This window comes from Lactuca saligna, chromosome 4, assembly GCF_052625555.1.
Source record: "Lactuca saligna cultivar CGN05327 chromosome 4, ASM5262555v1, whole genome shotgun sequence".
In the NCBI taxonomy this organism is placed as follows: Eukaryota; Viridiplantae; Streptophyta; class Magnoliopsida; order Asterales; family Asteraceae; genus Lactuca; species Lactuca saligna.
The window spans coordinates 85,711,207-85,737,473 of NC_136420.1; the positions used below are offsets into that span (position 1 = coordinate 85,711,207).

At 38.7% G+C, this 26,267-nt stretch overlaps 1 protein-coding gene and 1 pseudogene across 1 annotated transcript; both read left to right on the forward strand.

Annotated features, from left to right (window-relative positions):
- The first annotated feature begins 20,252 nt into the window (after positions 1-20,252).
- LOC145038657 (auxin-responsive protein SAUR21-like) lies at positions 20,253-20,842 on the forward strand. The gene has a single exon (XM_078986943.1). It carries the CDS (start codon positions 20,377-20,379, stop codon positions 20,662-20,664), a length of 288 nt encoding a protein of 95 aa, XP_078843069.1. The 5' UTR covers positions 20,253-20,376; the 3' UTR covers positions 20,665-20,842.
- Positions 20,843-22,803: 1,961 nt separating this feature from the next.
- Positions 22,804-23,341, forward strand: LOC145042291 (auxin-responsive protein SAUR22 pseudogene; annotated as a pseudogene).
- Positions 23,342-26,267: the final 2,926 nt, after the last annotated feature.

Here is a 26,267-nt window from a genome sequence, read left to right on the forward strand (position 1 = left end):
TAGTGAATCTTTGTTTAGAAAATTAAAAGGTCAAGGGAGTAATATCAATATGTTTTTACACGAGTAAAACATCTTTTTAACTTCTAAAACCCATATCTGGAAGATGGTAATTTAACAAACATTAGGCATGACCTATGCCATAATATCATGATATCCAAAAAAACAAAAAAAAAAGAGTCAGAAAAGGAAATAAAGTAACAAAAGGGGGATCAAGAGAGCAAAGGGTAATTAGACCTTTTGTGAACAAAGGAAATGATGAAGTAAAGGGGAGAAGACATAATGAGATTATGAGACAATACCCAAAGAGAAATTAAATTGGTTCCTACATTTTATGCTTACAAATGTTACTATCCAATAAAATTATGACAATTATCATCATTCTATATTTTTTTAACTAACTCATTAAGGTTATATTAGGAATATATCAATTACAATTAAATTGAATGATGATTTGTCATAATTTTAGTGGGTAGGAATAATTGTAGGTATAAAAGGTATGAGGTAATTTAATTTCTCATACCCAAATGATACACCATAGATATGTATTATTGATTGATTGAATAAAAACATATACATGTATATGAATACCTCTTAAAGAAGAAGAAACGGGGATTCCATGGGAAGGATGATGGCGTGAGAAGGGGCGGGTGGCGGAGCCATCTAGAGGGAAGCGGTGGAACAGAGGATCGGAGGGGATGGGGAGTTATGCCTTCAGGGGTTTGGGCGAAGGGACCCCAACAACCCTCACCAGCTACAAGGCAAACGTTTTCTCATCCTGGCGTTTTCATGTGTTTGCTAAATTCTGCTGTTTTTTTTTTTCCTAAAATTTATTTTAATTTAATTTTATGTAACAAATGAAGATTATTTTTATTTATTATTTATGTTTGTATGTTAGTATTGGGATAAGTTAAAATTATAATTATACTAACCACAGTCCGTCAAGAAAACCATAGCCTTTGGATCTTGTATACTTTAAATCTTAGCCCTTTAAAATGGGTAATTATATCGGTACTTCACTGGCCTGGCACTATACCTCTGTCTTCAGCTGCCCACGTCTATCCGATCTTACTCTAACTCACATGGTTGCATACATTTGAGAATGGTGACCAGATTCAACTACTCCCCATGTTTTGGAGTTGATAAAGAGCTTCACATCGAATCGTTTCTCTCTCTCTCTCTCTCTCTCACACACACACACACATAAACACACATTGGCAACCATTGCACCTTGTGCACCAAGGCAAAGAAACAAAACTAAATGAATCAGAAAAAATAAACAAATTGCTTGCTAACAAAGTTAAACTAAATAGAAGCGTCAGAAATTACATTAACAGAACAAACGACTACAACTATTTATACTAATTAAGATAGTATCCTACTCAAATTCTAAATGTAAAATATGAACTAAGTAAAATAGAAACTTTATCAAACTTTAAAACAATCAAACAAAACTTAAATATATAACTTTCCTAAAATGCCCCTGCACTCATAAATCTGATTAACCCAACAATCCACCAGTTAATCGGATTGCTCATACCACCCATTAACTACAACGTTTAATCACCTTTTAGAACCATCTCGATTCTCGACCTTTCCTGGACACCCGACCACCACCTCGGTTGTGTCCAAAGTCTTCACTCAATCCATTTGATTGTTGACAACACATGTAACATATACCATGACATCCCGTTGGACACGTTCATTACCATCTAGACTTTTCCTGGATTCACGACCTCACCCCGACTAGATCCAAAGTCATCCAATTTGAACTTCCACCGTCATGATGTTCATACCGTGTTGTTTTTCCAATCTCTTCCTTTGTTCCGATTACCGTTCTTCAAGGAGGCAACTCCACCGACGAAGAAAACAAAGCCACCTGCTTCACCGTTTTCTTTCAATCTGTCAAACGAACTGAATCCAAACCTATCTGCTTTGACGGATCCTTCATGCCCGCTTTTCACGCACCTACGTCGATATCCCCTTATCATGAACAAACTATTCAAGAACTTTATGCCTTCTGATTTCAACTGATCAACGTTTTATTATTTTTTTTGACAACCCCGACCTAATCAAACTTGTTCCAAGAACACTTTTCCATCGAACAATAAGACAATGTCACGACCACCTTTACCATCTTCCATCACCTTCAAAACGAACTAAATCAAAGTCACCCACTTTGACGTTTTCCCGTCCGTTTATTCCGCGCCTCCGATTAGTCTCTCTCTACCTTAGAACAAGCCCAATAAAAAAAAATTGGGGTTGATGTTGAGATGCTTCAACTTGCGCTAAAAAAAAATCTACACCCCCTTAAACCAAACCCAGTTCCCACTGCGTCTTCCCTACAACGAAAGGTTATGGTTTTCTTGAAACTGACTCTCAAACCGGCAATGTCTTCACCTCTCTCTGATACCAAGTGTAAACAAAAAAAAGTTGCACCTTGTGCACCAATGCAACGAAACAAAACTAAATGAAACAGAAAAAAAAGAAACAAGTTGCTTGCTAACAAAGTTAAACTAAATAGAAGCACCGGAAATTACATTAACAAAACAAACGACTACAACTATTTATACTAATTAAGATAGTATCCTACTCAAACTCTAAATGTAAAAGATGAACCAAGTAAAATAGAAACTTTATCAAACTCTAAAACAATCAAACAGAACTTATATATATAACTTTCCTAAAATGCCCCTGCACTCATAAATCCGATTAACCCAACAACAATCCCCACCATAAAAGCTTGAGGTCATTTCATTGATTTAATTACACGTGAAGACCAATGATTTTAAGCATGAAGTGTCATAATATTCTATAACAGTTTATTTTCTTAACAACTCTTTTGCTTCTTCTTCTTTCTCTGGAGTTGCTCTCATGCAACTATATGTGTCATCTCTCTCTTTCTCCCTCATAAACCCTAAATAGTTGCTTATTCTTTTTTGCCTCTTATGGACGGTTGGTGGGGTTTGATCCCCTCTATTGCTTATGGTTTTCTTTCAAAGGCTATTGCATGCTTTGAGATGAATAATATGAACTTTGATGTTAACGAAGACGATGGGGGATAGAGATGTAGCTAGAAGCTACTGGACTCTTCGTCTTGGTTTTATAGGTTGGTGTTGAACTTTATTTTCTAACTACTATAATATGATTCTTTCAGTTTAAACCTAAACATCAAATTATATATGCTACCAGAGCGGGTCAATTGATCTGTAATAGTTTTCATGGTTGATAGTGTAGTAACTGATCTCGACGGCAACGGAACTCCGAACGCCAACCCATTTTCCGATCCAAACTCACCATATTACATGCATCACAATGATTATCCAAGAAAAATACGCATTGACGAAAGCCTCACCGACAACAAATATTCTGATCGGTCTAGAAAGATAAATGCTTTTTTATTCGCCAAAAATTGTGTCAGATTTATCGACAAATCCATTATTCAACCCGACTCATCGGAATTGAAGCCATGACAACAAAGTGATGCAATCATTAAAAGGTATGGAATTTTTTTTTTCAAAAACACTGTAAAGCCCGCCAACACAACAGAGGAGATTTGGGGTGATCTCGAAGAGAGATTCAACAAAGAAAGCACTCCATGGGCGTATGAATTAAAACACACTCTAATATGACTAAGACAAGACAAAGCTTTTGTTTTAACATATTATACCAAGATGAAAGGGATATGGGATAAAATCCAACCAATTTCACTTATTCCCAAATGCACATGTGGGAAGTGTACATGCGATCTAGGAGAAAGGCTTTTTGATGCAAAAGAAAAGGAACGACTCTACGAGTTTCTTATGGGGCTCGATGATTTTTTCGGACTGTAAAACACATAGATTTTGAGCACCAAACCTATTCCTTCTCTACCACCTACCATCTTGTTGTGGAAGATGAACACCAAAGCAACATCTCCACATCAAGAAATGTTATTGTCAACACTGCAACATTCCAAATGCATACCCATTAGATTTCTGAAAAGGGTTAAAATGAGAAGAAAAATCGTGAAAATTTGAAGTGCAAACACTATGGAAAACTTGGTCACACCATTGATGGGTGTTTCAAGAAAATAGGTCATCTGGAATGGTGGGATACCCTCTTACATAATACAATATGGGATTAATGAAAGCAAGCCACACCAAAACTGAAGCAACAAATGTTGAAATTAAAGTTAGCCTGATACTGGTGCTGAGTTTTGAACAGTACATAAAGCTGATTTAAATAGCTAAATGATACATAGATCCCTAAAATAAACATGAATGGTAAATATATATTCAATACCCCTTGGGTGATTGATTCGGGAGCCACCATACATGTTGCTTAAAACGATTCTATTCTCTCTAATTTAAAAGATTCAAGGAATGATGTACTTGTAGCATACCAAATGGTAACAATGTCCCACTTCTAGGAATTGGGAACACAAACCTGCTGAATAACATTAAATCGATGATGTTCTATAAATACCCACATTCGGATGCAATAACTTTTCAGTTAGCAAAAACACCAAAAATGTTAATTGTTTTGTGATATTCTTTTCCAAGTTTTGTTTTATTCGGTACTTACTAACGAGGAAGCAGAGTTGCATGGGTAGATATGAACAAATAACTAAAGAGGTCTCGACTCTGAATATCGGCTCTACTCGTCACCTATTCATCAAATAGTGACCAATGTCAAATACAACTGAAAATACTCAAAATACCTCAGGTCAAACTTGGTCAAAAAGTCAAAAGTCAAAGTCAAGGTGTAACATCCTAACATTTAAGGCCAAAATTTTCATTTTTATTTAATAATTATAAAACCATTTGTCTGAAAACATCTATAATATCAACTCATAGCAAAACCACTGTATCAATAGTCAAAACATGTCATGATAAAAAATATCAAAGTAAAACTCCCAAAGATCTCATGTGCGGAAAATGTAGTGTGATGCACTGTGATCATGCCGGCTCCTTTCCCTTTGAAGATGAAGTACCTGAAACCAAAAATGAAAACTATAAGCACAAAGCTTAATGAGTTCCCCCATCATACCACATAATCACATACTGCCAGGCATATTTGGGTGCCCGGCCTACCTATCAGGCATATATGGGTTCCCAACCTACCTTTCAAGCATATCTGGGTGCTCAGCCTACCCTGCCAAGCATATCTGGGTGCTCGACCTACCCTGCCAGGCATATCTGGGTGCCCGACCTACGCTCTGAATTATCTCAACCAGTTACAAGGACTATTTTACCCTACCAATACTACATAATACATAGCATAATCATACTATCAGACATATCCACGTGCCCAACCTACCCTTCGGTTTATCTCAACCGGGTCCGAGGACTATTCCCACTCCTACCACTATCACATAATATCATAGCATACTAGCACATATAGAATAACAGATAGTGGCATGCCAGACAATTATCACAAAGACAAATATCTCTACTATAATAAGCTACTAGTGGGCTGGCATTGGTGCCTTTGACCCACTTCTACTGGAAGGTAAGTCACCTCAAATGTCATGAAGTAGCTGAACTATCCTCGACTCTGAAATCAACCCCACTCAAACTCCTAAACATAAAATATTCCCTTTAATTAACTTTTCTATACTCATAACCCCATAAGGGTCAACTTTGATCAAAGTCAAAGTCAAAGTCAACACCCTGATCAAAGTCAACATTATGGTCAAAGTCAACATTTTGGGTTGACTCAAGTCACCGAGTTCCATAAATCATGAAACCTTGAAATCGCTATCCAACTCGTCGAGTTCTTTAACAACTCGTTGAGTTCCTCTTATAAACATAATCAAGACTTCTCCAGTCAACTCGTCGAGTAATCCTTGAACTAGTCGAGTTTTTCCTTTTTACAGAATCAGGATACTTCGACCCAACTCGTTGAGTTCCTCTATGAACTCGTCGAGTTCTTCAGTCTGTTAAGCCCTTCTTAATGGATGAAGCTCCTATCCCTCATATCTAAGCTTCATACTTCGTATTCATACTGAAATTGTCCTTTTTAAGAGTAAAAGTTTCCAACTTTACCCGTTAATACCCTTCCTTAATGGATTTAGTTCAAAATCTAACTCTTTAAGACCTAGATCTTGATCCAAAAGCCATTAATACTTCAAGCTAAGGCATACAAACTGAGATCTAGACCCTAGACACTACATGAACACGTAAAGTCTCTGACTTTCTCTCCATGCATGGCCTTTTGGAGCTTAAAAGGCCAAAATGATATCCTAAAGCTTGCATGGGGCTTCAATTGCCATAAATTTTGCACCTTTATGCCATGAAATCCCTTCAACGTCCTAGATCTGGAAGTATACTCACTTGGGACACCTATTTCCCAAGGACCATGCTACTTAGATCAAAACCTAATGAAAGTGAGAATGAAGAGATCTAAGAAATCATTAAGCAAGTTTGAGGCTTGCTTACTAGAAAATGCTGCAAATGGAATGAAGTTTCTGGATCTACTACTTCCTTCTTGAGTCCTCGTGCTTCTTCTTCTTCCACAAGCAGGAACCGGACGTTACAAATCTCCCTCACTTATTTTAGAATTCATCTTTAAAGTCTGCTGTGTCTGGAAATAGCTCTGGATAGTGCTGCCTCATCTCATCCTCTGGCTCCTATGTCTATTCCAAGCCCTTGCGGTGCTGCCACTGCACCTTCACAAAATCTACCTTCTTGTTGCTCAGATCCTCCGTATTCCCATTGAGGATGGCTACTGGTCGCTCAAGGTAGTTCAGGCTATCATCCACTTGAATATCCTCTAAAGACACCATTGCAGAGTCATCTACTAAGCTTTTCCGTAACTGGGATACATGAAAGGTGCTGTGGATATGACTAACTTCGACTGGCAGATCCAGTCGATACACAACCCAACCCATCTAGGCCAATACCCTGAACGAACCAATGTATCTGGGGCCTAACTTGCCCCGCTTCCTGAACCGGATGACACCTTTCCAAGGTGGCACCTTCAGGAGGACCATATCTCATATCTGAAACTCCCGGTCTGATCGACGTCTATCAGCATAGCTCTTCTGCCGACTCTGGGCAGTTTGGAGTCTACTCCAGACCTGTTGGATCTTCTTTGTCGTCTTGATTACCACCTTGGTACTCCCTATGACCCTGTGTCCAACCTCACCCAAGCATATCGGGGTTCTGCACTTCCTCCCATGTAGCATCTCGAAGGGAGGACAGTCGCTGCTAGAGTTGTAGCTATTATTAAAGGAAAACTCTACCAAGGGAAGGTAGGTATCCCATCTACCACCAAAGTCTAGAACGCATGCCTGCAACATATCCTCCAAAGTATGGATGGTCCGCTCGCTCTGACCATCCGTATGCGGGTGAAAAGCCGTGCTAAAGTATAGACGAGTGTCCAACTCGTCATGAAGTTTCTTCTAGAATTTGGAAGTGGACCGTACATCTCGGTTAAAAATCACGGAAACTGGCACCTCGTGTCAAGCTACTACCTCTCTGATGTAGATGTCAACCAGCTTCTCGGATGAAATGATCTCTTGAATCGGAATGAAATGGGCACTCTTGGTCAACCGATCCATGATGACCCAAATCAAATCCACTCTCCATGCGGTCCTGGAAGCTTCGTGACAAAATCCATAGTAATATCCTCACATTTCCACACAGGGATATCCAACGGCTGTGTCTTTCCGTGAGGTCTCTGGTGTTCGACCTTGACCTTCCTGCATGTCAAGCACTTCTTAACATACCAAGCTATATCTCGCTTCATGCAGGGCCACCAATAATTAGGATGAAGATCTCTATACATCTTCATCACCCCGAGATGGATGGAAAATTCGAACTTGTACACCTCCCACATTAGGATCTAGCATACACCACCCACATACGGAACCCACACTCTGTGATAGAGTGTCAACAGTCTGCGACTATCATATTCGAAGGAGGAAATCTGACCCACGATATGCTCACTATTCCAGTGTTCCTCCTTCATAGCATCCTACTGGGCCTCCCGGATCCGCTCCAAAAACGGAGTTACTACTGTCATCCTCAGGAAGATATCTCTGATCAGGGCTGCGAATGCCTTGCGGCTAAGTGCATCGGCCACAACATTGGCCTTCCCCAGGTGGTAGAGGATCTAACAGTAGTAATCCTTCACCATGTCCAACCATCTCTACTGTCTCATGTTCAGATTTGGCTGGTCCATCAGATACCTCAAGCTCTTGTGGTGCGTGTAAATGGTACAATGGACTCCATAGAGGTACTGTCGCCAAATCTTGAGGGTGAAAACAACCATCCCCAACTCCAAGTCGTGCATCGGGTAGTTCACCTCGTGAGGCTTCAACTGCCTCGAGGTGTAGCTGATGACGTGCCCATTTTGCATCAATACTGCATCCAAACCCGAGATGGACACATCACACTGGCAGCGTTAAAATCAACGCCTTGCACAACCTATGCCTCAAAGTCTCGAATGTTTCCTACTGCTCAGGCCGCCAACGAAATACAACGGCCTTCTTCGTTAGCCTGGTCAAGGATACCGCTATCTTAGAGAAATCCTGAATGAATCTCCAATAATAGCCTGCTATCCCGAGGAAACTACGAATCTCAGATGAAGACTTCGGAACCTCCCATCTCATCATGACCTCCACTTTGGCCGAGTCGACTAGAATACCGTTCTGGTTGACAAGGTGACCCAGGAACTACACCTCACGCAACAAAAACTCACACTTAGAGAACTTGGCGTACAAGCTCTCCCTCCTCAGGGTATCCAACACCTCTCGTAAGTGCTCCTCGTGCTGCTCCTACATCTTAGAGTAAACCAAGATGTCATTAATAAAGAGTATCACAGACCGATCTAGCATCAGTATGCATATGCAGTTCATGAGGTCCATGAACATGGAAGGGGCATTGGTGAGCCCAAAGGGCATCACTACGAACTCATAATGACCGTAGCGAGTCTGGAAAGCAGTCTTTTGTACATCCTCATCTCTGACTCTCATCTGGTGATAGCCTGAACACAAATCGATCTTGGAAAACCAATATGCCCCCCTGAAGCTGGTCGAAGAGATCGTTAATCCTTGGGAGTGGGTAATGGGTTTTCACCGTTAGCTTATTCAACTCCTAATAGTCTATACACATCCAATGTGACCCATCCTTCTTCACAAACAAAATTGGGGCTCCCCAAGGAGAATTGCTCGGCCTGATAAATCCCTTGTCTAGCAGCTCCTACAGTTGTGTAGAAAACTCCTGCACCTCGAGAGGAGCCAACCGATAGAGTGCCTTGGCTATCGGAGCTGCACCTGGGACTAGGTCAATCATGAACTCCACCTGTCTCTCCGGAGGTATCCCTAGAAACTCCTCCAGGAACACATCTGGATACTCTCTCACATCTGGCACATCGCTCACGGTCGCCTTACCCGCCTCCTGGGTATCCATAACGTAGGAGACATAACCTGTGTAACCCTGCTGAAGGTAGCGCCTAGCCCTCACTGCTGAACACAAAGTTGGCCCATACTATGGCCTCTCGCCCCGAGTCACCAACTTCCCCCCACTTAGGGTCCTGACACAAACTAACTGCTGCTCACAGTCAATCACTGCCCTATTATGGCTCAACCAATCCATGCCTATGATGACATTGTTACCACACACAGAAATGGGAACCAAATCCACGAGGTAACGCTCGTCATACATCCTTAAAACACAATCTTTGTAAACCTCAGATGCGCGGACAAATCGGTCGTCCGCAATCTTGACCTCTAGAGGACAATCCAACAAGCCTGCAGACTCAACAAACCTCTTGTTGAGTGCAAGATATACGAATGATCGGTTAGCCCCGAGTCAAATAATACCTGTAGTGGGATGCCGCTCACATGGAACGATCCTAAACAAAATGCACATAATATAATTATTAAAACTGACATAAAATAAAAGCCAGGGAGGAGAAAACATACCCTTCACCACATCTGGTGTGGCATGCGCCTACTCGGCGGTCAACTGGAAGGCTCAGCTCCTCACCACCAGAGCATCTGACTTGCCTTGTCGGCCATATGTGATTCGCAAGGTCGCTGGAGCAGGCGCCACCACTAGCGCTCATGATGTCAATCTTGGGCAGTTGGCCTTTTTATGGCCCCTCTGATTGCAATGAAAGCAAATAAGGTCTGATGTTTGAATGGAGGGGGTAGGGGCTGTACAATCCTTGCAAAAGTGCCCAGTCTTGCCGCACTTGTAGCAGCCTGATCCCCCAGCTCTGCAAACTCCCTCGTGTGGCTTGCTGCATTTCCTATAGCGGCTCCAGCCCTGCTGGCCCTTCAACCTTGAGTCGAATCCCTTGGGTTTTTTCCCTGGAACCCAATCGTCTTCCCAGTCTTTAACTTCCTCTTCCTAAGGTGCTCTATGTCAATATCTCTCTCACTTGCTCTGGCTATCATATCATCCAAGGTCAGGCATGTCAAGTAGCTGACATGTTTTCAAATTTTAGATCTCAACATATCATGGTACCGGGTTTTCTTCATCTCCTCATCACCCGCGTACTGAGGGACCAGTAAGGCTCTCTCCATGAACTTGGTGGTAATCTCTGCCACTGACTCGATAGTCTGTCACATATCCAAGAACTCCCTGGCTAGATGCTGAATCTTCACAGCTGGCGCAAACTCAGCTTGAAATCTGGTCACAAAGTCCGACCAAGTCATAGCCTCAATAGCTAAAGCTCCCAAAGTATCACTGACTGCTTCCCACCACTCTCTAGCCTGCTCGCTCAAACAACCAGCCACAAACCTGACCTTCGACCCCTCAGGGTAGAAGCTTGTCACCTACGTAGACTCAGTGTGAGTGATCCATCATCTCGCCACAATGGGGTCCTTAACCCCGTTGAAGTCTGGTGCTCTGCATCCCCTGAAATCCTTGAATGAGAGCCTGCGATTCCCTGACTGGCCAGGTACCATGTCACTCATGAATGCCTTAAGGCAATCCTCCATCAGCTCAATGATACCTTCCTTAATCGACCCGAAAATCACCGAGGTCACCTTAAGGATGCCTCTCATAATCTCTGATGTAATGAACTCGCATAATTCTTCACCAACTGGCTTGAACCATGTACTTGAACCTCCTGCTCCGTGACGTGTTATCACCATTCTAAAACAAACCACACAATCATCAGAGTTATTCATAATATCGAGACACCTCAAACTCACTTAAAAGTTCACTGGTTTAATCTCAACTCCCTTTGATTCAAGTACGGATCCTTTTCTTTCAGTAGTACGGGCCCATACTACCTTCCACATCTATCCGTACTTTCCTCAAGAATTGCATTGACTCCACCAAGTGCCTTTCACTACCACTGCTCGCCCCACTAATCTTATCCTAGGCTTACACTAGGGTAATCTTTGACCCACTCTCCGCCATCAGCTGCATAAGAAGTCCCTGCTATCTCTCCCCAACTAGCTCACGAATACCATTACGTTTTACTGAGACCAGATAATTCGTCGAATGATAGGTCCTAACCTACAACGGTTGGACTCAGACAAGAGCTGCAAAATAGGGCTAGAGCTAACCTTCTGAAATTATTTAGTCCTCGTAATATGTACCTTAACGTATTCGTTTACTAGCTGATTAAAGATAACTAGGACTCCTAAAAGAGCAAAGCAAGCAACATGCGTGTATTGAGTAACCAAAACCAAGCATATCCTACCACTACTAGAAAAACAATATTTTACGATGCGCAATGCATGTTGTAAAATGCTCAGACGATGCGCAAATGTGTGTCAAGGAAGGCCCTGTCATAACGAGAGACGACACGCTTTTGCGCGTTGTCTATAGACAATGCACATTTACGACACACATTTACGACATGCAATGCGTGTCAAGGAAAGCCCCATCATAAATGAAGACGACATGCATTTGCGTGTCGTAACCTTACGACTTGCATTGTGTATCATTAAAGCCCCTGTCAAAAAAGGCCATGTCATAAATGAAGACGACACACCTTTTTGCGTATCGTAATTTTAAACGTTAAAAAAAATATTTATAGATTTACTAATTTTCAAATTAAATTTGCATTTAATTTCTCCTAATAGAAAATAAAATATCATATACAAAAATACAATCCATTACATAAAATTTAGTGTCATACAAATAATCTTTTCTAACACTAATTTTAGGGAACACACAAATGCATGTCCTCTATCCTTCAAATTTTGCAAAACTGACATTATTTTTTAGGCCACGCACAAATGCGTGTCCTCTATCAGGGCGTGTCAATGTTTGTGCGTCATTAAAGAGCTGTTTTCTAGTAGTGTACTCATGCTATCATATCGCCGACTAGTCAGTATTATCATGTAGTTCAGTAAGCACATATAGCAGGCACATAAGGCATCTTCCTAGATCCTTAGCGCTAATCTAGCATGCAATTCTCATACGCATACAGTAAGCATCTAAGGCATCCTTTCTAGATCCTTAGCCCTAATCTAGCATGCAGTTCTCATAATCATATGATATATCATAGCAAACATGTATGAGTATCTTGGGGAAATCTTACTTGAGCTCGGCCGATTGCATGCATCACACTCCTTGTTCTTTCTAAAAAATCCTTAATTTTAATTTTAGAAAAATTATTTTCATTATAAAAATTTCTCAAACCCTCGATTTGAGTCTAGACATGTAAAGCCCGATTTATTTATTAAATCAATAAAAAAAATGAGCAAATAGTAGCCCTAAAATAAATAATTATATATGCGGGGTGTTGGTTTTGAGGAGTAATTGCCATATTTTTAGAAGTTGGGGGCTAAAAACGTGAGTTTGGGACTCATTTTATAATATTTACGAAGATAGGGGCTCCGTAGTAATTATTTGAACTTAATTTAAAAGGAAATGAGGTGGAAGGGTTGATTATGTCATAATTAAGATATTGAGGGTTGTTTGGTAGTTTATGGGACTTAATTTGTATGGGAATTTCCACGGACTGGGTTAAAAAGGTAATTATCAGATTAAATTGAAGAAGATTTTCAAATCCAGGGTAAAAGGGTAAATATTAGATTAAATGTGAAGAAATCTTATGGGGAGGGACCAATTCTGCCATTATGGCAACTTGGTTATGGAGTCGGGTATATAAGTGTAAGGAACCCTAACCCTAAAGAAAATATTCAGCCATCACCCTCCTTATTCCTTCCTTGACCGGCCACCGTTCCCTTCATCGAGCAACCACCACGACTACTCTTCTACCGGCGACGACATGCTTGAAGACCGAGACCGTGACTGCTATTGCTAATTCTAAATCGTTGCTCACTTCTTCTTCCGAGTCGATCGACGCTGGGATGCGTCGCCGCCGCTAATCGCCACCTGGTGGCGCCGTTTTGCGTTCCACAGCTCCGCCGTCGCCATTCTCCTCCTCCCATCTTCTTGAAATCATTTTGGGTCGTCACTACCATGAAACAGAGGCTGGATCGTGGGTTGTAATGTAGTTGCATGGGTGTGTGTGACTTTTTGTCGATTGGAGCTCATGAAAAACCATCATGGCCGCCGGCCATGGTGGCTGACGCAGACGACGATGTTGTTGCCGTGTATGGTCGCTACTGCCGCCCGTTTCCTGTGCTGTCACCATCGCCACCCACTACAGGTGGGTGTTGGGTTCATTTTCTGAGCAAGGGTTGCTGGTTGGTGTGTATGTGCTTGTCTGGAAACCACAAGAAATCACCGCCGGTAGCTGCCATCTTCTACCACCACCGGCCACCATAGGGTGGTTGTGTGTGTGTTTATGTTGTTTAGTGTTTGTGTTTATTTCGAGTTTTAGCATTGTAACATGTAATTGGAAATGGAATAATGAGAAAGAAACTCAAACCACCACCTTAGGGTGGTGGCTGCCGCCTCCTGCCGCCACCGGCCGCTGTGTCGGGTGGCGGTGTGTCTTGCCTCATCAGGTGTGATTTGTTTGGGGTGCTTGAAACCCTAATGGGCCTTGTTAGGCTAATGGGCCCAATGTAGCCAAATGGGCTTAGTGAAAACCCTAATGAGTCTAATGGACTCTAATTGACCCAATAAAACCCTAGTGGGCTTAATGACATTCTAGTGGGCCTAGTAGGCCCAATAAAGCCCTAATGGACCTAAAAGGCCAACAAGTTGATAAAGGGACTAATATTTGGTTGGAAAAACCATAATGCAAATAAAACCCTAATTTGTGGAAATTGTTTGGGACACACACGAGAATTATTTATTAAATCTTAAATAATAATTAATAATCATTGGCAAACTAGCGTAAGGCATAATGGACTTAATGGGTTAAGAAAGAAACATTGAACCTTAATCATCATTTCATGTGAAAACTATAATTTGGGATTATGGGCTTTGACTTGTTGGGGCCCACATTTGGGCCATTGGAATGGAATTTTGTGATTAAGCCCAATCACACCATATGACTTATTTAGAAGAATGGACTTAATGGATTAAGTCCTTAAAGGAATAATTCCTTAATGGGTTAAGTAGGAAACTTAACCCTAATTGGCATTTTATGTGAAACCCTAACTTCACTTGGGTTTATTGTTGGGCCTTTCTATTGGGCCTTGATGATTGGATTATTAATGGGCCACCCAAGAATAATTATATGGACTAAAATAATTTAATGGGCCTAGGGTAAGTCCCATGTAAGGGGTTGGGCCCAATTTGGAAAATTGGGCCATGCGTTGGGCTTTGTTTCCTAGTTGGCTTTGGACTTATGGATTTGGCCTTGTTGGGCTTAAATAAGCCAAGCCTGGGGTAATGTAGTAATTATCCAAGTATGTATTATGGTTATGTGTTGGGACCCAATTATTAATTGGGTGTTATTTTGGTGTTGACAGTTCGGGAATCTGTCAACCAATAGCTGGGGTTCAGCCTGCGGGACTTCAGCAGTGTGGGATTGTGTCTACGGGACTTCAGCAGTGTGAGGTGAGTTACCTTCTCGTAGCGGTGGGTCTACGGCCATAATGCCGGCCCACCAGTAGGAGTTGTTGTTAGATGATTGTCTTTGTGATAATTGTCTATGTTTGCTACTACCTGTTATGTTTATGTGCTAGCATGATATGATGTTATGTGATAGTGGTAGTAGGGGGTGAAATAGTCCCCGGTTATCGGTCGATAGGGCCGAAAGGGTAGATTAGTACCCAACTATGCTAGACAGATTATGATATATGTGATATGATAATATGTGGTAGTAGTAGGGGGTGAAATAGTCCCCACTTACCGGTCGATAGGACCGAAGGGGTAGGCCAGCACCCAGATATGCTAGGCAATATATGACTTATGTGTTTATGCTATGCTTTTATGTGGTAGTGTTAGGGGGTGAAATAGTCCCCGATTACCGGTCGAGAGGACCGAAGGGGAGCCCAGCACCTAGGCATGCTAGGCAGTATTCGGTCGAGAGGACCGAAGGGGAGGCTACCACCCAGATATGCTAGGCAGTATCTGGTCGAGAGGACCGAAGGGGGAGGTCGGGCACCCATATATGCCTGACAGTATATGCATGTTATATGATTGTATGGTACGTGGTATGATGGGGGAACTCACTAAGCTTCGTGCTTACGGTTTTCAGTTTTGGTTTCAGGTACTTCGTGTTTAAAGGAAAGGAGCCGGCTTGATCGCAACGCATCACACTATGGTTTTTCGCACATGAGATCTTTGGGATTACACTCTGATATTGTTTTATGATAACATGTTTGATTATTTCTACTTTGGTTTTGACATGACATGATATTACAAATGTTTTATTACACTGTTGGTTTTATAATGACGTATTTAAAAATGAAATTTTTGGCTTGTAATTTTGGGATGTTACAAGACACCCCTGAAGGTGTGTCTGGATCCCTCAAACCAAGGCTCTGATACCAACTTGTAACATCCCAAAATTTAAGACCAAAAATTTCATTTTTATTTAATAATTATAAACCATTTGTCTGAAAGCATCTATAATATCAACTCATATCAAAACCACTGTATCAATAGTAAAAACAAGTCATGATAAAAAAATATCAAAGTAAAACTCCTAAAGATCTCATGTGCGGAAAATGTAGTGTGATGCACTGCGATCATGCCAACTCCTTTCCCTTCGAAGATGAAGTACCTAAAACCAAAAATGAAAACTATAAGCACAAAGCTTAATGAGTTCCCCCATCATACCACATAATCATATACTGTCAGGCATATATGGGTGCCCGACCTACCTGTCAGGCATATCTGGGTGCCCAACCTACCCTTTCAAGCATATTTGGGTGCTCAACCTACCCTACCGAGCATATCTGGGTGCTCGACCTACCCTGCCAGGCATATCTGGGTGCTCGACCTATGCTCTGAATTATCTCAACCGGTTACAAGGACTATCTTACCCTACCAATACCACATAATACATAGCATAATCATACTGACATACATATCCAGGTGCCCAACCTACCATCCAGTTTATCTCAACCTGGTCCGAGGACTATTCCCACTCCTACCACTATCACATAATATCATAACATACTAGCACATATAGAATAACAGATAGTGGTATACCAGACAATTATCACAAAGACAATTATCTTTACTATAATAAGCTACGAGTGGGCTGACATTGGTGCCTTTGACCTACTTCTACTGGAAGGTAACTCACCTCAAATGTCATGAAGTAGCTGAACTATCCTCGACTCTGAAATCAACCCCACTCAAACTCCTAAACATAAAATATTCCCTTTAATTAACTTTTTTATACGCATAACCCATTAAGGGTCAAATTTGATCAAAGTCAAAGTCAAAGTCAACACCCTTATCAAAGTCAACATTTTGGTCAAAGTCAACATTCTCGGTTGACTGAAGTCGCCGAGTTCCATAAATCATGAAACCTTGAAATCGTGATCCAACTCATCGAGTTCTTTCACAACTCGTCGAGTTCCTCTTATAAACAGAATCAAGACTTCTCCAGTCAACTCGTCGAGTAATCCTTAAACTCGTCGAGTTTTTCCTTTTTACAGAATCGGGATACTTCGACCCAACTCGTTGAGTTCCTCTATGAACTCGTCGAGTTCTTTAGTCTGTTAAGCCCTTCTTAATAAATGAAGCTCCTATCCCTCAGATCTAAGCTTCATACTTCGTATTCATATTGAAAATGTCCTTTTTAAGAGTAAAACTTTCCAACTTTACCCGCTAATACCCTTCCTTAATGGATTTAGCTCAAAACCTAACTCATTAAGACCTAGATCTTCATCCAAAAGCCATTACTACTTCAAGCTAAGGCATACAAACTGAGATCTAGACCCTAGACACTACATGAACACGTAAAGTCTCTAACTTTCTCTCCATGCATGGCCTTTTGGATCTTAAAAGGCCAAAATGACATCCTAAAACTTGCATGGGGCTTCAATGGCCATAAAGTTTGCACCTTTATGCCATCAAAACCCTTCAAGGTCCTAGATCTGGAAGTATACTCACTTGGGACACCTATTTCCCAAGGACCATGCTACTTGGACCAAAACCCAATGAAAGTGAAAATGAAGAGATCCAAGAAATCATTAAGCAAGTTTGAGGCTTGCCTACCAGAAAATGCTGCAAATTGAGTGAAGTTTCTGGATCTACTACTTCCTTCTTGAGTCCTCACACTTTTCTTCCTCCACATGCAGGAACCGGGTATTACATAACGGTCAATGTTGACTTTCCATGTCGTGGTTGTCCTTCACCATGTCGTAGTCCCTAAAGGACAAAACAAACGATCTGACCCCCATTCGCCACAACGTGGTGACCTGACACTACGTCATGGAAACAAGGTTCCAAACAACTTAATTGATTAAACTGTTTTCTTCAACCTTTCAGACTACAATGTTCAGATCTCACTCAAAACAATATCTAGAAGGATAAAGTTTCTAAATTTACCCCTAAGGACCATCCAAAAGGTCTAAAACTCAAACCCTAGGTTCCATAAGGCATGAACTTAACCATTAAGCACTTATTCCTTTAAATCTGAGGTCCATCTTCTCCAACAGTGTTTCTAACACTAAAATCAACATGAAAGTTGGTGCTTTATAGACATGCATGTCCAATGCATGTATTGAACCCATATTAGGTCAAAATGAGAATTTGTGACCTAAATCTCATGCATGATTGCAATATGCAACTAAACTTCAGATCCAAGCCACCAATTTCATCAAATGTCCAAGATATTCATAAAGTTGCAGACTTTATGAAATCCCACCATTCTAACTAATAAGAATAAGAAGATTATGGGACAAAGCTTAAGATCTAGAATCCTATCATGATAAAAGTCAAGTTTAGGACACTTACAAAGGTACAAAAGAGTGTCAAGGTAAATAATGGAGGCTTGCTTGCTGGATCGAAGCTCAATAATTTCTCCTTCTTCCTTCAAAAGCTTCCAAGACTACCAAAAATAAGCACAAGAGCACCAAGGAGGTTAGGGTTAGAGTTGCTGGGTTTGGGAGTGATTGATGCTGAAGGTGGACAACCCTAGTCTCCCCAGTTTCCTTTAAATACTCAAAAAAATTAGGGTTTGCCATTAGGCTGCCACCACGTTGTGGCCACAAGCCGCCATGTTGTGGTGACTAAATGAAACATGTGATCTAGTCTCGACTCGCCATGTTGTCTTGGTCCTTCACCAAGTCCTGGCGGCCCTAAACAAAGAAGATAATAATTACAAAGTACCTTAAAATATGGATGTTACATTAACAGGATGAGAAGGCCTTGTTGGGTTGGTACCTCCGGTAGGGAAGTATATGCCTAGTCGGCAAACATACAAACGCCTAACTATTTTTGCAACAATGTAGCTAGGCGAATCGAAGGTTGAATACTCCTTTTTCGCAAGGTTGGTTGGAAAGCCACAAAACTAATAGCTATGATTTAACAACCTTTGAATAAAAGAGTCTCAAAGGAAACCAACTTGGGATTACAATGTCCACCATCAAAAGGTACCAAAGTCAACATTGATTGATTAAAGTGTAAGTTTGTATATTGAGAAAGAGTTAAGATAATTTTTTTTGGAATTTTGAATACCAAAACGCTCACGGTCCGAATATAAAGACTTCGCTAGTGGGTCATTTTTTTCGTTGCTCCATGGGTTTTGTCGGGATGATCAAGAGATGATCAAACGATGGTAAACGTGATGCGATGAGTCTCTAAAACTTTAAGACAAGTGTTGTAATTGAGTTTGTTTAGACCAAAGATAACGGGAATGTATGCCATGATGTTGGTAATGGAAACCATTAGTGAAAAGGAAAGCGGTGACTATAGTTGTATAGAGAAGGACAACTAACAAGAAGAAAAAAGAGAAGATAAGGATTGGATATTGGAGTGACACAATTGGGAAAAATCTATAACAAGTTTGATATTATGTTATAAAACGTATTTCCACATCAATCCTATTTTTCATTAAATAATCGGAATATGTACTTGTACATCATATGTAGGCTGAATGTCAGCATTAATTGGTGGGGTGTATGTATAAATCCGTAGATATAATACTGAATTGGGCCAACAAATATGTCCGTTATAATAGACTAATATTTAGATGGAGTTTTGAACGATAACAAGATTTTTGACCCAAGCTAGCAAATTAAAATTAAAATTTTTCTTTCTGTTCAAAATCCACAAAAGATAAAAATAAAAATAAACCACGGTCAAGCATCTCTCCTTTTTTTTTCGAGTTAGATGAAAGAAACACCATTTTCTTCTTTAATGATCAATCCCCCATAACTATATCCAATTACACCCTCCATCCCATTTTAAGTTAGAGTAGAACTTTGAGCACCATGCAGGAAATGTATACCCACTTATAGGACTATGTTGTACCGATGTAGAATACACTAACAACAACATCAGAAGTTACATCTTTGATATTTTGGTCGGTGACCAAGTAAAAACTTTAAATTCAAAAGCTTATTAGTAGGTGGTTGATTCATATGCTTGATTCGATTTGATCCCATTTGGATTTTGATTGTGTTGACCACTTCACCACCTAAAATGGTGGAATGGTTGTACTTAAAAAAATAAAAATAAAGAATGAAAATGTTATGATTTTTTATGAAACATAGCAATGTGAGCAATAATGGTTAATGTCCTTCAGACTCCAATATACATATGGGCCATAGTTTTGCTCACTCTTTTCCACTTACATTGCAGCAAATATGTGGCACACTTCATTCAACGTCTAATCCTTTGGGTCCAATAACAATTTCGAAGACAAAAGCATGTGATCTTGCAATTTGCAAGAATCTATCACAATCACTTCGCTAAAATTCCTACTATTACTCAATCTTATTAAAATCTTCTTACCCATATATAATGCATCCAATTGTGCTGATATCAAGCACAACTCCTCCAAAAATCCTCCACGGCACCTTTCACAAAAACCAAATCCTTTCATATTGCATATCTTCACCAAAACAAATTAAGTGACTGTTCCCTTCATATATACATGGCTATTCGTATGCCTCGGATCATTCAAGCAAAGAAAGTTCTTTGTCGATCATTGTCCAATGGAAGCCGTCACATCATCCCAAAAGGACATTTTGCAGTTTATGTTGGTGATCAAGAGAAAAGACGATTTGTTGTTCCTTTATCATTATTAAACCAGCATTCGTTCCAAGACTTGCTACATGAAGCAGAGGAAGAATTTGGATATGATCATCCAATGGGTGGCCTCACAATTCCATGTCGTGAGGAAGTGTTCATTGATGTTGCCTGCCGCCTTTGCTCGTTATGATGAAGAGCTAGGCATGCATCGTGTTTGCTAACAGTTTTGTACAGTCAAAATCACCATGAGGATTAATTACTTGTAAATCAGAGGGAGTAATGTGGTCTCCATATTAATTGTATGATTAAAAAATTTAGTTTCAGCATTAATACATTAATGACGAACAAAGTTCAAGTTATGGTGTTCATGTCTATATATGCCATTAGGGTTTTCTTTATCAATGTCCTCGAAGCCCACCAGAACCACTTACTTCTTTTCTTTAGCTTGTATCGTGAATCAGTTAAAAAAAAATGTGTATGCCACATCTTTCTCCATATACTGAATGTGACTATAGCCTTAGGCCTGGATCAGTTGTTTCTTCAATACCACCTACCCAAGAGCTATCAGTTATTGTTCTTTTCCTCTAACCTGTTATGATAGGGTCTGATTGGTGAAGAGAAATGAGCCGATGATCAATGATGAATAGTTAGATAAAAATTCATGGTAGGATCACACATGTTAGTGTATGAACTCAAGGGAATGACTTTGTAAAGGGCCTGTTTATGTCATTCTTGAGGAAGCTCGGAAATTTAAAGAAAAGAACTCATATGGCAAACTATCAGGCATATTTTTATTAGATTATGAACATATTACTAATTAGGAAGGTTTCAATATAAGGTCTAGCTACAACTCTTGTATAGATATCATGAAAACTAAGAAAAAGGCGAGGCATTGAGTTTCAAATATTATAATCACAAAAGAATTCCAACAGAGACTCCGCTTGGAACATCCTAAACATCATCACATCCTACTTTCTTCCCAAGAGATTTAATACGCTACAAATCTTAATTACTCAAGCAACATCACAATCACTCACAACCTACCAAACTAGTTAGAAAGACCCCACAATACATGGATATATATATATATATATATATATATATATATATATATATATATATATATATATATATATATATATATATATATATATCGGAAAAGTGAATATACCCTTAAGGGTATATAAGCTTAGGTACCCAAACACACTAAAATACGTCATTTTGTTTGATATATTCATTATAATGTTCTTAAACACCAACCCTAACTTGATTTACTTTCAAGATTTTTGAAATTTCACTATTATCTTTCTCTTACATCACCTCTTTTTGCCGAACACTTATTCGGCTATATATATTGTAGTTGAAAGTGAATATTATATAACAAGAAAATAAATAGGTAATTTATAAAAATATTGGAAGTAAATTTAGTTAAAAATTAATTTATAAGAATACCGAAGAATTAGAATGTATTATATAATATAAAACGACGTAGTATAGTGAGTTTCGGTATCTAAGTTTATATACCCTTAAGGGTATATTCACTTTTCTCTCTCTCTCTCTCTCTCTCTCTCTCTCTCTATATATATATATATATATATATATATATATATATATATATATATATATATATATATATATATATATATATATATATATATATATATATATATATATATATATATATATCAAGTTTTCAACATCACAAGTTAATGCGTGTAATCAATAAATCAATAAATGAATAATATAAAAACACAATGGGTTAGTTACTTAGTTGATATAAGAGTTACGGAAAATAAACAGCCAAATGGTTATCAGTTAAAGTCAAATAGCAGATCCTTTTGAATCGATAATTGATAACAAAACAACCTTCAGATGATATATCTCGGATTTTCTTCAGGAAAGAAAAGCAAAATATTTAAGTGCATACTATGTGTATAATTCATATATCAGATTAGATATGAGCCTTAATTTCTTTTTGGATGTTTTGTTGATTTCAGGACCTGAAATCGTGGACTTGTTGCTCTTGAAAAAAAAGATGCCTAACCTTCTGATATTTTTGACAAACATGACCATGTGAGAAATAATGATGTGTGTCCATAAGACTCACTTGTACATGGGCCCACAGTGTAGCTCAAGCTTGGCCACTCAGCATTACTGAAATTTTGTGGCATACTTCATTGTACATATATAGTTCTTTGGGACCAATAACAAGTTGGAAGACAAAACCATGTGATGTTTCTTTTTGGTAGAATGTGTCACCATCTCTTCTTTAAAATTCCTACTATTATTTGATCTTCATTAAAATCTTCATACACCTATAAAATGGATACAATTGGGCTGATATGAAGCACAACTCCTCCCAGAATCCATCACAACATCTTTCACATAAAAGAAATATTTTTAGAAGAAAGAGACCCTAGCCTTCATATAAAAATGGCCATTGGTATGCTTCGAATCATTCAGGCCAAAAAAGTTCTCGGTCGATCATTCTCCAATGGAAGCCGCTCGTCTTTATCATCATCGGTAGACATCATCCCCAAAGGACATTTTACAGTTTATGTTGGTGATCAAGAAACAAGACGATTTGTTGTTCCTTTATCATTATTAGAGCAGCCTTCATTCCAAGATCTGCTACGTCAATCAGAGGAAGAATTTGGTTATGATCATCCAATGGGTGGCCTCACAATTCCATGTCATGAGGATGTCTTCATTCATGTTGCTTCTGGCCTGATCTGCTCATTATGACCAAGAATTTTGCATTCTATTCGCTAACATATACATAATTTTGTACAGTAGAAACCACCATGAAACCTAAGAATATGTAAAGCAGTCTAAAATTTTTATGATAACCAACATTTGTTTCACCATTAACATAACAACGAAGAACATCATTCAAATTTTGGTATCTATATATTCATATGCCACCTTCCTTTTTTAATGTATTCTTATTAGGTGCTCAAAATCACGTACTTCAAAGTTTCTACATCGATCACACAAGTGTTCAAAAATGGTGTTTATTTCATATAATTTTCTATATAGTTAATACTACATTTCTTCTGCGATAAGACAATCACATGACTTCAATCAAGCGCCCCATTTCGCTGAACTCAACACAAAGACTCCTCCATATATACTGTGCAGCTTCCTCGTGTGATCCACATTCCACAATCTCATCGGCACGACATCATCACGACCTTCCATTTCACGTTTTAGGCAGTGACAGGGATTTAAGACCATTTTCACTCAAAATTCGATTCCATGAAAATCAGGCCTTAAACACTTGTATTTCTCCATTTTCATTGGACCGTAAATATCATATATGATTTTTGTATCTCTTGATGATTAATTTACTCAGCCCATGGTCTTCATGCTTTGGGCTTTCTACAAAAATCTTGGTGATTTTGTCTTAATATCAATATTTCATTACTAATTATTGTTGATTCTCATTTATATAGTATTGGTTCTATACATTGGAGGGATTATTTTTGATTACCAAACCATATGGAGATGCATGTTCGATTATTTGGAGCTTTAAACTTGGAGTTTTGATAAAGTCTGTTTTTTTATTATTCATTTTAACGAATACTATTGTGAAAGGCTTGCTAAAAACTAGCAGGAAAAAGACGATATACGAGCGTTCTTTCTAAGACGCCGCGATTTGATTTTTTTTAATTGTTATTTTCGGCATGTAAAAAAATATCTTATAAACAAGTTTATATGCTAGGTTTGTAAAGAGTTACTCAAACTCACATTTCAACAAACTTTAATATTTTATTAAATCCTTCCTTCATATATGTTCATTTCCCTAGACCAAGGGCCAAGGAGCCAAAAGCGAAGATAGAAGAAAAGTAGTCTGCTGGTTTGCTACTTAGCTGGTGCAATACTTTTTGTTTGTTTGTTTTTTTTCTTTTAGTAAAATTAAGCCGCACTATTACAAAAAACATTTGTTTATGCGGTTAACATTATTAACCTTTGTGAGTATGGAACCACACCTTTTATAACTGCACCAATTAAACTTGCAATCACCTCCATTAAACCTCCGTAGACGATGCTGTTCAAGATCTAAAAAGATTTAGAATGGCGTCTTTATGTTTGACGATGGATCAATGCATGAGAGGTGACTACTCGAAAATCTTTCACGTTTTATTGGTGTTTTACTTTTACCACCCAAATAAGAAAGGACATCATTAATAGTTGGTGAGTCGTTTGGCTTTGAATATGCTCTTACATTCGTTCCATCATTTTCACGCACAACATCAATTCATATTTAAGATTTTTAACCTAAAAAACTAGTAATTAAAAGATAGACATAATAAAGGATTTCACTTGGTTCCCCGACTTCTAGATCATTAAGATTTTTAACCACAAAAAACTAGTCATAACTCAAAAGATGCTAAAACGTTTCCCTTCTTACATTTAACCGAACTGTAAGACTTAAGTCGGTACACAGATAAAAAAAACAACTAACTTACAACAAGAACCATGCATAGTAATCAGGCATAGTAATCAGGGTGGTAGTGATGGTGCTTCGAATGTTGGTAAACGAGAGGTCGTGGTGACTCGAGCTTGTTTGCATAAGCTTGAATGAAATATTAGAATGCAGAGGGAAGAATTGGAAAGGGTATCTATATATACATGGAACTAGCGCGAAATGAAAATTTTCGACTAAAGCACCAATAAATACGCTTTTAAAGCCTTTATTGTGGTTATAGGAACCACACCAATAAATGCTTTAAATGGTGTGGTTGGTTGGTGTATTGATGTGAAATTCTCTTAATAGTACGGTTTTAGCTGCGACCGCACCAAAAAACTTATCGCACCAAAAAGTTTTAGGCTACCACCGCACCAAAAACAATCACTATCGCACCAAAAAATAAATTATGTTGTCATAAATGGTTGATATAAAATGGAATGAAAATTCTAGTCTTATATATGTGTAATACTACAAAAAATGTAATTAGGTCAAAAGCGACAAAAATAAGAAACTATGATTGTTATTACCTATATATATATATATATATATATATATATATATATATATATATATATATATATATATATATATATATATATGTGATTAAAAGTCATAATTTATTAGAAATGAGTTTCATGGAAATGAGGGTAAGATGTGAAGAATTGCGAAAAAAATAAAATTTAGATGAAAGACGACATATGAAAGTTCTTTTCGACACTCCACTATTCGAGTTTTTTATTTTTATTTTTATTATTTTATATTTTTTTATATTTTAATTTTTTATTTTCGTCATGTCAAAAAATATCTTATAAACAAGTTTATAAGCTAGGTTTGTAAAGAGCTAGTCAAACTCACATTTGAACAAGGGCCAAGGAGCCAAAAACGAAGAAAGAAGATAAGTAGTCTGTTGGTTAGCTAGTTAGTTGGTGCAATACATTTGTTTTTTTTTTCTTTTTGTAAAAGTAAGCTACACTATTACAGAAATCATTTTTTTTATGCGGTTAAAATGATTAACTCGTGTGAGTATGGAGCCTCACCTTTTATAACCACAACAATTGAACTTGCAATCACCTCCATTAAACCTCCGTAGATGATGCTCTTCAAGATCTTAAAAGATTTAGAATGGCGTCTCTAAGTTTAACCTTGGATCAATGCAAGAGAGGTGGCTACACGAATATGTTTCATGTTTTATTGGTGTTATACTTTTACCACCCAAATGAGAAAGGTCATCATTAATAAGCGGCAAGTCTTTTGGCTTTGAATAAGTTCCTACACTCGGTCCACTAGTTTCACCTGCACAACATCCATTCATATTATAA